Source organism: Oreochromis aureus, linkage group 15, assembly GCF_013358895.1.
Source record: "Oreochromis aureus strain Israel breed Guangdong linkage group 15, ZZ_aureus, whole genome shotgun sequence".
Taxonomy (NCBI): domain Eukaryota; kingdom Metazoa; phylum Chordata; class Actinopteri; order Cichliformes; family Cichlidae; genus Oreochromis; species Oreochromis aureus.
Window position 1 is genome coordinate 39,661,578 of NC_052956.1, and position 14,521 is coordinate 39,676,098.

The window sequence follows — 14,521 nt, forward strand, 5'->3', positions numbered from 1 at the left end:
TTCAACACACCTGCGAGCTGGAGACTGAGGCCGGACCTGCACCAAAATGAAGCCCATGCTCTGCAGGTATTGGACATACTGCTGAAGGAAGGTGCTGGAAATTTCAAGCAGCCAGGGTTCTTCCTTCAGTCGGCCGGGCAGCATGTCAGCCGAGTCTGTGCTGTAGCTCCGGTCCCGACCTGATGCCGTGGAATCACTGGAGCGATGCCTTTTCTGACACACACAATTTCAGAAGAATTTATAGCACATCGCCTGAATACATACCAAAGAAATGACAGTAACCATGTTTGAATACAAAACTCTAAAAGATGACTGAAAATCACAATTTTCATTTGGAGCCTCATGAAAAAAAGCAGCCATACGTCTTAGCCTGCTGTGGAAGAATAATCCAGATCAATCCACCATTAATGGAAAAAAGCATTTGAACTTTGATGAAGGCCTTTTTGAAAAGACCGACATGTGCAGAGTTGGAACACATGGCAGAAGGACAGGCTTCACAGGGGGCTGCTGTCAGCTCTGACAGCAAGCAGGACCACAGCACTGAGGCTCAGATGTGGAGATGCATGTCACAAGTCACAAAAGCAAACTCATCCACATCGAAACAATCTTTCTGGAGCCTGTTGACCACAAAAAAGGTGCTCCATACATACAATATGTTACTGTACTGAAACTGACCAAAGTTACTCAGATTGTGATATTTTTCAGATGAAAGAAGCTGAAATCCTACAAAACTTCCTCCTGACGTTTGAAAAGAATTTCCAGGGAATAAATTTATGACACTAACTTAAAACCCGCTGGAGTGCTGTGTGAAATCTAAATACAAACAGGATGCAATTCAATTCATCCATCCATCCATCCTCATCCGCTTTATCCGAAGTCGGGTCGCGGGGGCAGCAGCCTAAGCAGAGAAGCCCAGACCTCCCTCTCCCCAGCCACCTCCTCCAGCTCATCCGGGGGAACACCAAGGCGTTCCCAGGCCAGCCGAGAGATATAATCTCTCCAGCGTCCTGGGTCTGCCCTGGGCCTCCTCCCGGTGGGACATGCCCGAACACCTCACCCAGGAGGCGCCCAGGGGCATCCTTGTCAGATGCCCGAACCACCTCAACTGGCTCCTTTCGATGTGGAGGAGCAGCGGCTCTACTCTGAGCCCCTCCCGGATGGCCGAACTTCTCACCCTATCTCTAAGGGAGAGGCCAGCCACCCTTCGGAGGAAGCTCATTTCTGCCGCTTGTATCCGCGATCTCGTTCTTTTCGGTCACTACCCACAGCTCGTGGCCATAGGTGAGGGTCGGGACGTAGATCGACCGGTAAATTGAGAGCTTCGCTTACACTCAGCTCCCTCTTCACCACGACGGACCGGTGCAGCGTCCGCATCACTGCAGCCGCAGCACCAATCCGCCTGTCGATCTCCGGCTCCCTTCTCCCATCACTCGCGAACAAGACCCCGAGATACTTGAACTCCTCCACTTGGGGCAGGAACTCATCCCCGACCCGGAGTGGGCACTCCACCCTTTTCCGGCTGAGAACCATGGCCTCAGATTTGGAGGTGCTGATCCTCATTCCTGCTGCTTCACACTCGGCTGCGAACCGTTCCAGTGCGAGCTGGAGGCCCCCACCGATGAAGCCATCAGAACCACATCATCCGCAAAAAGCAGAGATGAGATTCTGAGGCCACCAAGTGGAAGCCCTCCGCCACTTGGCTGCGCCTAGAAATCCTGTCCATAAAAATTATGAACAGAATCGGTGATAAAGGGCAGCCCTGGCGGAGCCCATCACCCACCGGAAACAAGTCCGACTTATTGCCGGCAATGCGAACCAAACTCTTACAACGGTTGTATAGGGATCGAATGGCCCGTAGCAGTGGGCCAGACACCCCATACTCCCCGCAACACCTCCCACAGGACACCCGAGGGACACGGTCGAATGCCTTCTCCAAGTCCACAAAACACATGTAGACTGGTTGGGCAAACTCCCATGCACCCTCAAGTATCCTCGAGAGGATAAAGAGCTGGTCCAGTGTTCCGCGACCAGGACGAAAACCGCATTGTTCCTCCTGTATCCGAGGTTCGACTAACGGACGAACTCTCCTTTCCAGCACCCTGGCATAGACTTTCCCAGGGAGGCTGAGGAGTGTGATCCCCCTGTAGTTGGAACACACCCTCCGGTCTCCGGTCTCCGCAATTCAATTCAATTCAATTCAATTTTATTTATATAGCGCCAAATCACAACAAAAGTCGCCTCAAGGCGCTTTATATTGTACAGTAGATCGCACAATAATAAATACAGAGAAAAACCCAACAATCATATGACCCCCTGTGAGCAAGCACTTTGGCGACAGTGGGAAGGAAAAACTCCCTTTTAACAGGAAGAAACCTCCGGCAGAACCAGGCTCAGGGAGGGGCGGGGCCATCTGCTGCGACCGGTTGGGGTGAGAGAAGGAAGACAGGATAAAGACAGTAATGACTTACTCAAACCAATACTTCTTTCACAACATAACATAGAAAACATATCAAATGTTGCGACATTTTACTCTTTCATGAAAAACGATTTCTCATTTTGCAGTACCGCTGAGGTCATGTTGAGGAAGTCATGACCTCAGCATGCTCATCTGTCAGGATGACAACAATACGAGGCTGATGGGGTAAACCAACCGGAGGAACGTTTTGCAGGTAATTAGGTTAATTTTAAGCAGGTGAGTAAGATGTAGAGAGGCACAGAAGATGGGCCAAAGGTGATCTTCGACTAAGCAAAAGCTCATTTAAAATGAACTGAAGCAAAAATGGAAAACTGTTTTGTGATCAGATGAAGCAAAATTTGAAATTCTTGTTCCTCTGGACTAACGAGGAGACAGATCATCTGGTTAGTTATCAGTGATCAGTTCAGAAGCCTGCTGAAACTGGCAGCTTGCACTTCTGCAAAGGCACCATCAATGCTGAAAAGTATTGATGGCCTTAGAGCAACACATGCGCCCAAGCAAACACTTAGTATGCTGAAGTGAAGTGTCTGCAGACCTTTCATCAACTGAAAACATTTGGTGGATAATGAAACAGGATGTCCAACAAAGTAGGACTGCTCAGCAGCTAGTACACTATATCGAACAAAAATAAGACTACATACAAGAACACTGCACAGTGTCATATGCAGATGATACTGTTGGTTTTTAAAGGAAATCTATTCGTGCACTTTGGGGCCAGACTGAGATATTTTGGGAAACATCAGGCTCTGAATAAATTCATCTAAAACCTTCATTGTGCTGTTAAAAGTTTTTAAATACTTACAATTAACTAACTTCATCAGTCACCATCTATTCCCTCTTTGACCATAATAGAAAAACTACTCTTCTGGAAAGGGGCTGATATCTAAACTATATCACTCATTAGCAGACGAGTCCTCTGAGTCTTCTGTACAAAGACTGGAGACGACTTACATGACAATATTCCCAGGAAGAGAGGAGGAAGGCATCCAAGGTTCAAAAACACATTTAACGCCTGTTTTAGACTATTGCAAAAATAATTGGTTGACATGAACCTATGGAGTTTAATAAATACAAAAGAGCTTCGTTTATGCATTAAAGGTGGAAATAATTGGCAGTGTGTTCGAATAAATGCATTCTGGGAAGAAGTACGAGTTTGCATTCAGGACCTCGTCTCAGTAAAAATATCTTCTGGCCCTTAAAAGTTTATATCCAACTAAATGACAAATGACTAATAGGACTAATATAAAAGCATGTTTTCCTCCTTAGCTACCACGAAAGGGTTAACCGCTCACTCTTTTAGAGTATTCGGAGCCTTTTCATAGGTTATATAGAAAGAACAAATTGGATCTCAATGTTGGAGATACTTGACGATATGAATAGCGTTTTGTGATATCCAAATGATGCTCTCAAATGTCTTAAGTAACTGTGCACAATAAACGGATTAAATGGAGAATTGCCCATCCTCAGTCAGCCCTTTCCTTGTTTCTACAGATGTATAATGTTGTGCGTAGGGAAAGTAAGAAAAAGGACCAACATAAACGACAGCATTCGTTTCCAAAAGTCCAGCAACTGGTCTCCTCAGCTCCAAGTCTATTTATGGACTGTTGGTAAAAGAAGAGATGATGCTACACAGTTTAAACGTCGCCCTGCTCCAATTTTTTAAACGTTTTTCTTGCCATCAAATTGAAAATGACCCACTGTTTAGGACCAAAATGATACATTTTCTCAGTATAAATATTTGATATGTTTTCTGTGTCGTCGTTAAAGCAAATCCTTTGATATTTGTATATTATAATTTGTAAAAGAACATTTCAAATCAAATTCAGCATGAATGTAAAACAGAGGTATCCTAACCAGGAGTCACTGTGTTTACCATGGAATAAGAGAGGAACATTAAACACAGGATCAGATATTAAAGACTGTATTTTACATTATATTTGGTCTTTATACGAATGAATTCTCTAAAGTGAAATCTCCCAGTAACTTTCCCTTTAGTTGGATGGAAAACAAACCTTTTCTAGAGGCTGAATAATCTGCTCCTCTTGGATCTGCTTGCGGAAGACGGGGTCAAAGAGCAGAGGGGTGGCACAGTAGTGGACCAGTCGGGATGACTGCTTCAGAGTCTCCAAATCTGTCCCCTGCAGAGACAACCAAGGTAACTCTTACTGAAATGGTAAAAGTATGAAACTGCAAGTGGGATGACAGTGATATAAAAGACCACAGCAACATCAAAGATTACACCAGACTGAACTTTTAGTACAGGAGATCAGCATTCAAATTCCAGCCGACAGGTAATTTAGCTTGTTTATTGGAGGGAAAATGCTAAAAGCCACAGGAAACTGCTCCTGACAGACTCAGGCCAGGCTGAAGACCTCCTGCTGGATGTGCTTGAGTAAGAGTACCATGTGGGTGACTGCTGAAATATCAAATTTGTAAATTTAATGCCACCATGTAACCTCTCTTGAGATGTCACTGTGTCAGATAGAAACCTTTTTAATTAGCTCGGATATTCCCCACTTTGAAACAGGGCGATACAAAATGATTTCCCCGAGGAGTGAGCTGTAATTGAAGCTCCTCAAAGACATAAAGCAGTGAGACGCACTGTTCCCTCAGGTTTAGTCACGTGCAATTAGCTTTATCTGAGATTATGCTGCTTGCACAGTGGAAGCATTTACTGGTCAAATCCAATTTGTTGTTTATGTTTTTAATATCCAACATCATTATGAAATTAAAGGTATGTTTTGTAATTACCCTGTATGAACTTTAACTAAAACTATCACCACCAGGGGGCAGGCTTTTGACAAAGTATGACAATATGTGTGCTGCTATTCTTTTAACTTATCGTATTTCTTTTGTTTTGCATTGCTCACACTCCACAGGCTCCATTATAAGTACAACTGTCTGCCTAATAACTTGCCTGGAAACCTAAAGGTTACATTTACTTACGTTGACCCTGCTGAGCCGCTGCTTTCAGGAAGCGTGGGAATTCTTTCAATTGAGCAACTGGTTCAGGAGTTATGGGAATTACAGATGTTTAAAAAAAACACTGCAAGTGCCTGTCTGACTCCAGTGACCGGCTCTAAAGGGTTAAACCGTTTTGAAGCAACAGTGTTGAAAATACTTACTGAAATGGGCATGTTGGACTGTGCTGACCTCTGCTGCCAGGTCACAAACAGGTTCTCTATCTTCATCTGCTTCTCTAATTCTGTTAGAATAAAAACAAAGCCATTAATTTTTCAAACTGACATCATGTTTAATGTACAAGTCAAACTATTCACCTCTCCGCTCAGCAGCTTTGATCTCCAAGAGCTGGCTGCCATGTCGAGCCACCACATCTCCGTCCATCAAAGGTCGAATGGTGCAGACGTCCCTCAGAGCTTCATCAAAGGGAAGCAACTCAGAGGGAAAGTGGAGGGGAGCAAGAATTCGACCAGAGTTTCCCAGTCTGCCCTGCTCTTTACTGGGCAGAGGAGGGACTGCGCTCCGCAGCAATGCATCAGGCTCCATGGAGGGACCGAGGAATGGGTTGGGATCCTGATCAAGATAGAGAAGAAGTCAAATACCTCCACAATTAATAACACCATCACCTCACTTATCACCTAAATACCTCCTGAGTAACCTCAGAAAACCACTCTTATTACATAGTTGTCGAGTGAATCGCAATTTCCTGTCTGGGCAGGCAGGCTATCACCTGGCTACTGTTAGCAAATGCTAGCTGATATCTGAGCCAAACACAACACAGCAGCTTTTAAAGTCGCCACTGAAATACTGTCTGAAGTCACAGGTTGGGGTTTCCTTATGAGAAGCTTGTGTTGGAGGACTTATGTGGTGGTGACTGGTGGGTGCCATTACCAGACAGTGTTGCTCAGAGTAGTAGAGAGGTCTGGACCCAAGTCCTTCACAAAGAAGTCATTTCACAAGCAGCAAGAGGGAACTCGATAATCTGGAAAGGTCTTGTTTTTAAATGGTACATTAAAGCTCATTTTAAAAGCATTTAATACATGAAATTTTTACTTAGTCTGTGTTAATCAGGCGATTAATTACGCCTTAAACTGAGGATGCTCGAGCCATGGATACAACAGTCTCCATGTTGCGTCAGTGTGAGAATGACCACAGACAGGAAGTGGCACATCAGAAACACAGCAGTGGACACATTTGCATTTTTCTAATCACATTACGCAGCGATGTGCTACAGTCACCGCGCTGTATATTAGTTTTGTCTGTTCTTCTTTTTTTGCTGTTGACAGGAACTTTTGGGTGAGTTTGCTCAGCGGAGCAGCTCAGGGCCCAGATGCCCCTCGTGTGGCAGTGCTGGCTGCACCATGCCCACAGGCTGGGGGGTCAAACCGTGCACTGGTGCTCCCTCTGCTTCTCATCAGGACCTTGACAGATGAAGTTCTGTTCAGGCAAATTTTCTGCTGCTCTGACTCTGCCTTCTGTCCGCACTCATTAGTAATGCCGTGATGAAGAGCGAGGCCATCGGAGGGAAAGGAAAAGTTTGCTTCTTTCTATTCTTTGAGCTTGTTTTGTTATTGGCCACAGGGAGAAGACTGAAAGGGCATTTGGTGTCATTCTCGGTTGCAAAACGGGGGTCTAATAAGTCCCTTCTTCAGTCTGTTTTGCTCACACTGTGCATGACATTTTGCTGGATTTTACTGAACTTTTATTCAAACTAAAACAGCATTACATGATTTATTTAAACAGCACCATGGTCAGCTTGACATGGTGGGGGAAGGGTGGCACTCTGTATACTACTCCATACTAAGCTGGCCAACGGGCTAAGTACTGTATGCTAATTATCCAGCCAGTTATCTCTTGATCATACTTGAGCCAGAAGAGCAGAACATACACAGTCCAGTCACCAAAGACCCCGCCCCTTATTGGGGTCTACAGATGCATGTTACTCCAGGAGTTTTCCTTTAATCCACTGATCACAAAACACTTGATCCCCACTGTACCTGGGCCTTTCTCGGCTAGTCTGCGTGGACAGCGGTTTGGCTCCGATTAATACTCTTCCTCACATTTATCCCCACCAGCAGAGGGCCTGTTCACAGAGGTGTTTGTTTTTACAACTACGGTTTACAGATGTCCCCTAAACGAGTCACACAATTCAAAAGCTCTTGTTTTGAAAAGTAGACAGTCTGAATGTGCCGACTAAAAACATGGCTGTGCAACATGAGGTGGCAGCTTTCTATATAATCACTGCTTCAGATAATATGAGCAGGTTTCTGAATTCATTTGTCACGAGGTTTTGTTTAGACCAGCGGTCCCCAACCCCCGGGTCGTGGACCGGTCCCTGAGTCATTTGGTACCGGCCGTGAGAGTTGAGGCTCGGGTGTGAAGTTTATGGTTTTTATCATTAACTCGGTTTCCCTGGGTCTTTCCCTTGTTGTAGTTGTGTGTCTTATTTTGAAAGAAATATTTACACGTTACCATAGCGACCAGAGAGCATTAAGGGGCAGAGAGGAGGATGTTGCTCTCAATGTTGTTGGTGCATTTCAAGAGGACGCTGCTAATAAAGTTACACAATTACACAGTGAATTCATGTTTATTGTTATATTTACAGAATACCACCAATTTTATTTTGTTGTGTTTATCCGCCCGACCTTAAAGGCCGCTCCGTGATTGTCTGACATTAAACCAGTTGGGGACGGCTGGATTAGACCATATTTAAATAAAAATTTTTGACTGTTCCTCATTTTTCATGTCTTTTCAAATGCCTTTTTCATTTTTATATAGCAGTCTTGCACATCTTTCATGTTCCTGAAGTCTGCTCCATAAACAAACTAAACTTGACAAACTGCAGTGTCCTCATATCACAGATTACATATCCCCAAATCAATGTTCTATCTACGCTCATGCTGCAATATGCAAGTTAGTTTCAACTGATTTTTGAAAACCTCGACTTCCTAATGATTAGGAGAAACCTGTGGCTTGATGGCTTTATAATTTGTCACTTGTATTTTAGCAGCAGTCGCTGATGCCGTTACTCTGGTTTCTCTGCCTACATTTTCCCAGATGTTCCATCACAGAAGCCTTTTTAGCCCAATTCTCCAGCCATCTGTAGTATACCATCACATATGACACCCCCTTCATCCCACCAGGAAAAACAAGATTGTAAAATCAATCAGTAGCTGTAGAAGTGGAGCCTTTTTGCACCGCTGTCCTCAGAGCAGCAAGGCTGATATGACAGCTGATGTGTGATGTGAGAGTGGGAGGGAAGATGAGATGTAAAAAATGCTTTGCAAACAGTTATTTAACAGGCGGCACAGCAGACTATAGAAACCTACAATCCAAAGCCCTCTATGTGAGAGATGATCATAAATAATCGAGGAGGATAAATGGAAACTGACAGAGGCTAAATTGCACTGAGGTGGTTAAGTCTTCCATTTTGGAAAACAAGGCCGCTGATGTGACAGGGTTATATTTCCAGGATATGATCCGGACAACATAAGAAGACAGCAAATAGAGAAGGGTAATAATCAAGAAGAATAAAAATGCTTAGTCGTGTGGCTGAAAAATCTTGTTTTGGTTTCTGCTGCCAACACCATCAACTGCATATTGATCCAAAACTCCATATTTAATAAAGGGTGTCCAGCAGTTTTTGCTGAGACACTCAAAACAAAAACAAAGCTGAATGGAGCCACAGCGAGCTTTGATGAAGCTGCAAGTGGCATAAATATGGAAGAGGATTCAGCGACAGGCTTTGCCTGCCAATATTTATGCAGGATGTCAATCGGAAATCTTTTTGGACTGAACTGAAAATTTATCAGTTTGCACACTGCAGCATCTCCCAAATATTGAATATTTTACAAGAGATAAGTGTTGTAGGGCCTAGTCGTTGCAGACCAATGTAAGGTAATATACACCTCGTGTCTGAAAAGCCAAGCTTTACAGCGATCATACAGAAAATGTAGCAGCAGGAGGACAAACTGCAACTGATCCAAAAGCAGGAAATGCTCGTTTAAAAATGACACTGACAGAATAATCAAATCCCAAACCTCTCGGCTAATAACGTACATGCTAAGAGGTGGTTATACTCCCACGACTACGACTGTCATAGCCTAACATTAGCATTTTATGTGCTTACTGTAAAAATGATAAATGATGCTTATTTACTGTAATAAGCCACGACTCGATTTTCAAATTCCATCAGCTTTTTGTAAGAGGAACCACAGAGATGCTAACTTCCTGGTTAGCTGAAGAAAAAAGGTCAGCCCTGCAGCTCTCTATACAACTATTGTATCATAGTACAAGATGAAAACACATTACTGTACCTGCCTTACTGTGACACATCGTCACGGAAACTCATAAATAGCACGAGAACCACTAACAGGCTGGTAGAGGATCAAGTAATGACATCACCATCCATGTGTGAGTCACACAAATTCCTCCTCGGGATACAACAGCTGCATGAAGTCTGCTCCGGGAGCTGCTGCCTTCTGTGGCAGTGTGAGTGCAGATGCTACCCTCCCAGGCTGATTCCACCTGAACTAGCATCCTGTTCTCCTCACCAGCTCCCACCAGATGCAGCCGAGCAGCAGAAACAGAAGGTGCAGCCACGCTTTTTAGGGGCAAGTCTGAGGTGTTTCAGCACACTAAAATCAAGAGGTCTAAGGGGGAGCCTGAAAATGCTGCCAAGGTTTTTCTGACGTCAGTTTTTATATTGCTGTTATAAAAAGAAAGAAAGGCTGTGATTAATACTCCCAGAACAATCGTTGTGGCAGGGCCATGTCTGACATGTTAAGCAGCGTTAATCTTCCTGGTTTTATATGAAAAACACCCCTGTGCAGATCATATTCCACAGTTGCACACAATAACTGAGCGGCACAGGCCCATCTGTCATTTGAGAACTCCGTTAACACACCATGTCATCACAGGAAGCACGCGGTGACTGCCACAGCGCTGATGCCACATAACAACCTTTTGCAGTGAGTTTGACGCTGGTCATTTGCTGCCACCATATGTGAACAAATGAGGGCTGATAGCTGCCTCCTTTCTTTCTCTAATGCAGGACCAGCACAGCGCTGAGTGTGAGAGCTGCTGGTGACTCAGCAGGTGCTGAAATACCATGAATAAAAAATACGCCCTGGGTTCCAAATCAAATACTCAAATACTACTTTCAGTTCATACTGCAGCTTCTCTTATGAAGTCAGGATTACTGGAGTTGGAACTGATTCCTTTGTCAGAACACTTTCACTGCCTTGCATATATGTAGAGTCAACCTTCATTCGTGGGCATGACTACATGACTGCCAAATCTGATTACCTGATTACTTACAAGACGACAACTTGCTCATAACTTAAACAATAAGACAGTAACGCTATCTTGTTTTTTTAAAACGTGTATCCAGCAACCAGTTAAGGCCATCTTTGAGGTACAGTTTCTCTACTAAGTGATGCTTCACTGCTTAAATCCTCTGTGTGCTCTCTCTGACTTTCACTTTGTGTACAGACATCACAAAACGTCCCTCACAAATAACTAACAATTAAGCGATCCCATGATGCTTTTCTTCCTGTACTGCAGTTGGCCTGCTTACAATACACCACATTACAAACTGTGTCAGAGTGTTTTTACCTGCTTGGAGTCTATTTCATGGATGGGTGCATCGGAAAAGCAGTAGTGATGGAAGAGACCCATCTTCTGGTTGAACAGGCAGTGGACAACATGAGCCCTCGCATTCTGCCACTTCACCAGACGCACCAGCTCGCGATTCAGAGAGGCGCCCAAATCCACGGACCAGTTGTAGCTGTACAGCGTCACCTGAAGAACAAATGGTGAAGTATCACAATTATGTTTTAAAACAGCACACTTGTACTTAGAAACATAATTCCAAAGCTTAATCATGAAGCACAATTAGGATACGTCTGCTACTTTTTTGACTTCGATATCTAAAAAGATATCAGAGATATTTAGATATCAGAAATAAACAGCTGAACGCTGAATTTCCAAGAGGTATAAAATCTAGAGGAGTAAAAAACGATCTTCGGGCTAATAACTTGGCTACCATGTGTGTTTATATGTCACCATTCCTAACATTTTCATTACTGTAGGCAGTTTATACACATGCACTGTCAGAGGTAAACAAGACCATCTTTATATGGTAAAGCACCCACTGACAAAAATCCATCTAAGGACAGGTTCATGTATTTCAAACCCATTACAAACAGGACCCTTTGGGATCTTGCTCTGTGCCCGGCCTGAGGGATATTCACAATACAGAGGCCTCCTTATCCCAAATCACCTTTTTGTCCAGGATGCTGATAAAGAGGAACCTCTGGCGAGGAGCCATTCCCAGCCCAGCCTGGCTCGGACTGATCGAATCGCTCTGCTCCAGAGCATCGAAGCGCTGGAAGCCTTTATGAGCTGGACAGAAAAGACAGAAACTCAGTGAAACGCCAAAGCAATATGAGTCAAGGCTGCCCAGCATGCTGTGTTATGTCCTTTAACAAAGAGTCCCAACTGACTCTAATGACACTCTCTCTGTACTGAACTGTCAGATGAACACGACTGCACTGTGACTGAGATTTTAAATACAAATGCACTGGGCAGCTGCTTCGCAGGTTTTTCACTTCCTCATGTTTTGAGGTTTCTGAGGTTTGACTGACGAGAGTGGAAGCTTTACTGTAATGCTGCTTCTGAAATCACAGCGTTTGACGGACCACAAAAAAAAGTGTTGGCTTGATTAGTAGGAATGAAGAAAGATGGAAAGTGGTTATTTTTAAAAACGATTTAGAGCCTGTTTGCAAGCAGGGGTCGTGATGTCCCCGCAGAAAGGAAGGAGAGAATGATGAAGTAATATCATTACCACAGAAAGGTCAAATAGCATTTCAGCTTCAAGATGATTTAAGGTCTGCTTAAACTCTAAACAAAAACTTATTCGTGCTGCAGCCTTATAAAAGCTTCTGAGTGCAAACACTACTCGTACGCTATTCTCTCAATGTGTGCGTTTTATCCTCCTCGTCAGTGTCAGACACAAAGTCACTGGGCTGTGTTTTTACTTAACTTTGGTTTGTGGCTTAAATGCTTTCAGAGGTTTACTTATTTATTTGTTACCTCAAAGTATAAGTGAGTCAAGCTCGTAATTCAGTTTCAGCTTCAAAGTTTCCAACTCTAATTTGGGACGGCACAATCAGCTGATCCTCTCATAACTGCAGGTGTTATTACTACACCTGGGAGCTATATTATATGAACACCTAAGCATTAGGCCGTATGTGCCTCTGCCACTGTGTGGTCGAGCTGGTGGACTTCATAAAGACGTCCACTCAGCAATAATGTCACTTAGAGTTGTAGTGGAGTATCTGGGAGGGAAGACGTTTGACACATTGACTTGTTGCAATGGTGCCATCTTATTACAGAGTCATACCTCAGAATCACCCACTCCCACAAAAACCAGCCTGAATGGCTGTGCTGTATAATTTTATTCAGCTGTGGCACAAGCTGAATAAAATAAAATAAAAGTGTGGTCCAACACGTGCTGCATGTAGTGTAATAAGAACCGGACATGGGTTCCAGTCCAGGGGGAACTCCTCTAACTGCAAAAATAAGTCTGATCGTAAAGACGTCAAGAATAAAAGTACTTTTGGGTATTTTCTAAATTATGATCGAGCTGTTAGCCAATGAGCAGTGAGTATCCCTCGGCTTTCACATTGCTTAGCTCGAGGATGAACAAGAAGACGTCACATGAATAGATCCATGTTTTATATACAGTCCACATTAAAAACCCAAGTTAATGCAACTTCAGTTGTGTTTGTTATATTTATATAAAATAATAAATTTATGTAAATTTCATAAATCCAAATAATTTTTAAGACCTGTTAAAATGAATTTAAGACATTTTAATGCCTTAAATTCAGATCATTGGATTTAAAAAGATTGCAGGTCTTAAAGAACCAGTAAAAATTCAGTTTAACTGAAGAGGCGAACACACTAACATGTTTTTATCAAACTGATTCACTAAAACTTTCATGTCTTATGTTTAATGGCTAATGTCAACATGTAAAGTATTCTGCACTGTCTCGTTGTTTGAAAGCTCGTTGGTTTTACATATATTTCAGCTGGACTGTTGATAATATAGCAAAAACAAACAAACAAACAAACAAACAAACAATATATTGACAAAACGCAGCCATTAAAAAAAAAGTCCCATTAGCATGAAAGTTGTTGGTAAGCTGAGGAGCAAACTTACGTGTGAACCTATTTAGCACTGGGCTGTTTTCCTCATCTGAACTGTCTTCTGTGGGTAAACAGAGGCGGTACAAACAGCAAGGCAGCGTGGACAGTGAAACACAGCTCGACACAAACCGATGAAAGCAAAGAAAATAAGACAGGTATGTTAGAGAGCTGCGAGCATGGACAGAAACACAGACTCAAAGAGCAGCAGCAGCAGCAGCAGCGAGGACAGAGCATGTTCAAAGCTTCAACATGAAACACACGGAGCGTCTCCTCCACACTCATGATGTTAAAACAAGTGTTAGCAACATGCTGCAGACAGGTCTACGCCAGTCCTTCCAGCTAATATACAGAAAACTTTTACCTTAAGAATATTCTCAGTACACTAGCAGTGTGTTATTAGGTCTGGGACACAAAAGCAACAGAAATGAGGCCGAACTTTATTTTACATTAAATGAGAAGAAAACTAGAAACAGAAGATCTGCATGAGACTTCACTCACTGGACACCTTTCTTTTAAAGTACTCATATATTGTGCTGTAAGATATAAACTATACTACATGTAGACATTAATATATCAAATTAAACTGTATTTGTGTTTTATAGCCATTATTTTTGGTTGCTTACTTTATTATATGCAAATTATAGTTTTATTCTTTTGATTGTTTTGTCTTTTCAGTTTTTGGTAATTATTTACTATAGTTTATAATGTATCAGCATTTTATTCAACTATATGATGTTTAATCAACTTTTTCCAGGATTGAAGATTTTTTAAAGGTTTGTTTTTTGTTTGTTTGTTTAATTTTGTTGTGTTTCCATCATCCATCCAGCCTCTGCTGCCTATAGTGGAGATGTTTGACCATAATGTTCGGTG

The 14,521-nt window shown here is 42.9% G+C and overlaps 1 protein-coding gene across 9 annotated transcripts in view; it reads right to left on the reverse strand.

The window, feature by feature from the left end:
• Window positions 1-14,521, reverse strand: part of szt2 (SZT2 subunit of KICSTOR complex) — a 97,659-nt gene that overhangs the window by 21,581 nt on the left and 61,557 nt on the right. For 8 of the 9 annotated variants that reach the window (XM_039599366.1, XM_039599360.1, XM_039599361.1 and 5 more), the window contains 7 exons: window positions 13,665-13,712; window positions 11,721-11,842; window positions 11,054-11,239; window positions 5,755-6,010; window positions 5,602-5,681; window positions 4,489-4,614; window positions 11-213 (listed from right to left, as the gene is read on the reverse strand). In XM_039599366.1, coding sequence (XP_039455300.1) covers window positions 11-213; window positions 4,489-4,614; window positions 5,602-5,681; window positions 5,755-6,010; window positions 11,054-11,239; window positions 11,721-11,842; window positions 13,665-13,712 — 1,021 coding nt within the window. The remainder of the gene's footprint in view (window positions 1-10; window positions 214-4,488; window positions 4,615-5,601; window positions 5,682-5,754; window positions 6,011-11,053; window positions 11,240-11,720; window positions 11,843-13,664; window positions 13,713-14,521) is intronic. The other variant, XM_039599362.1, reaches the window with a different exon arrangement.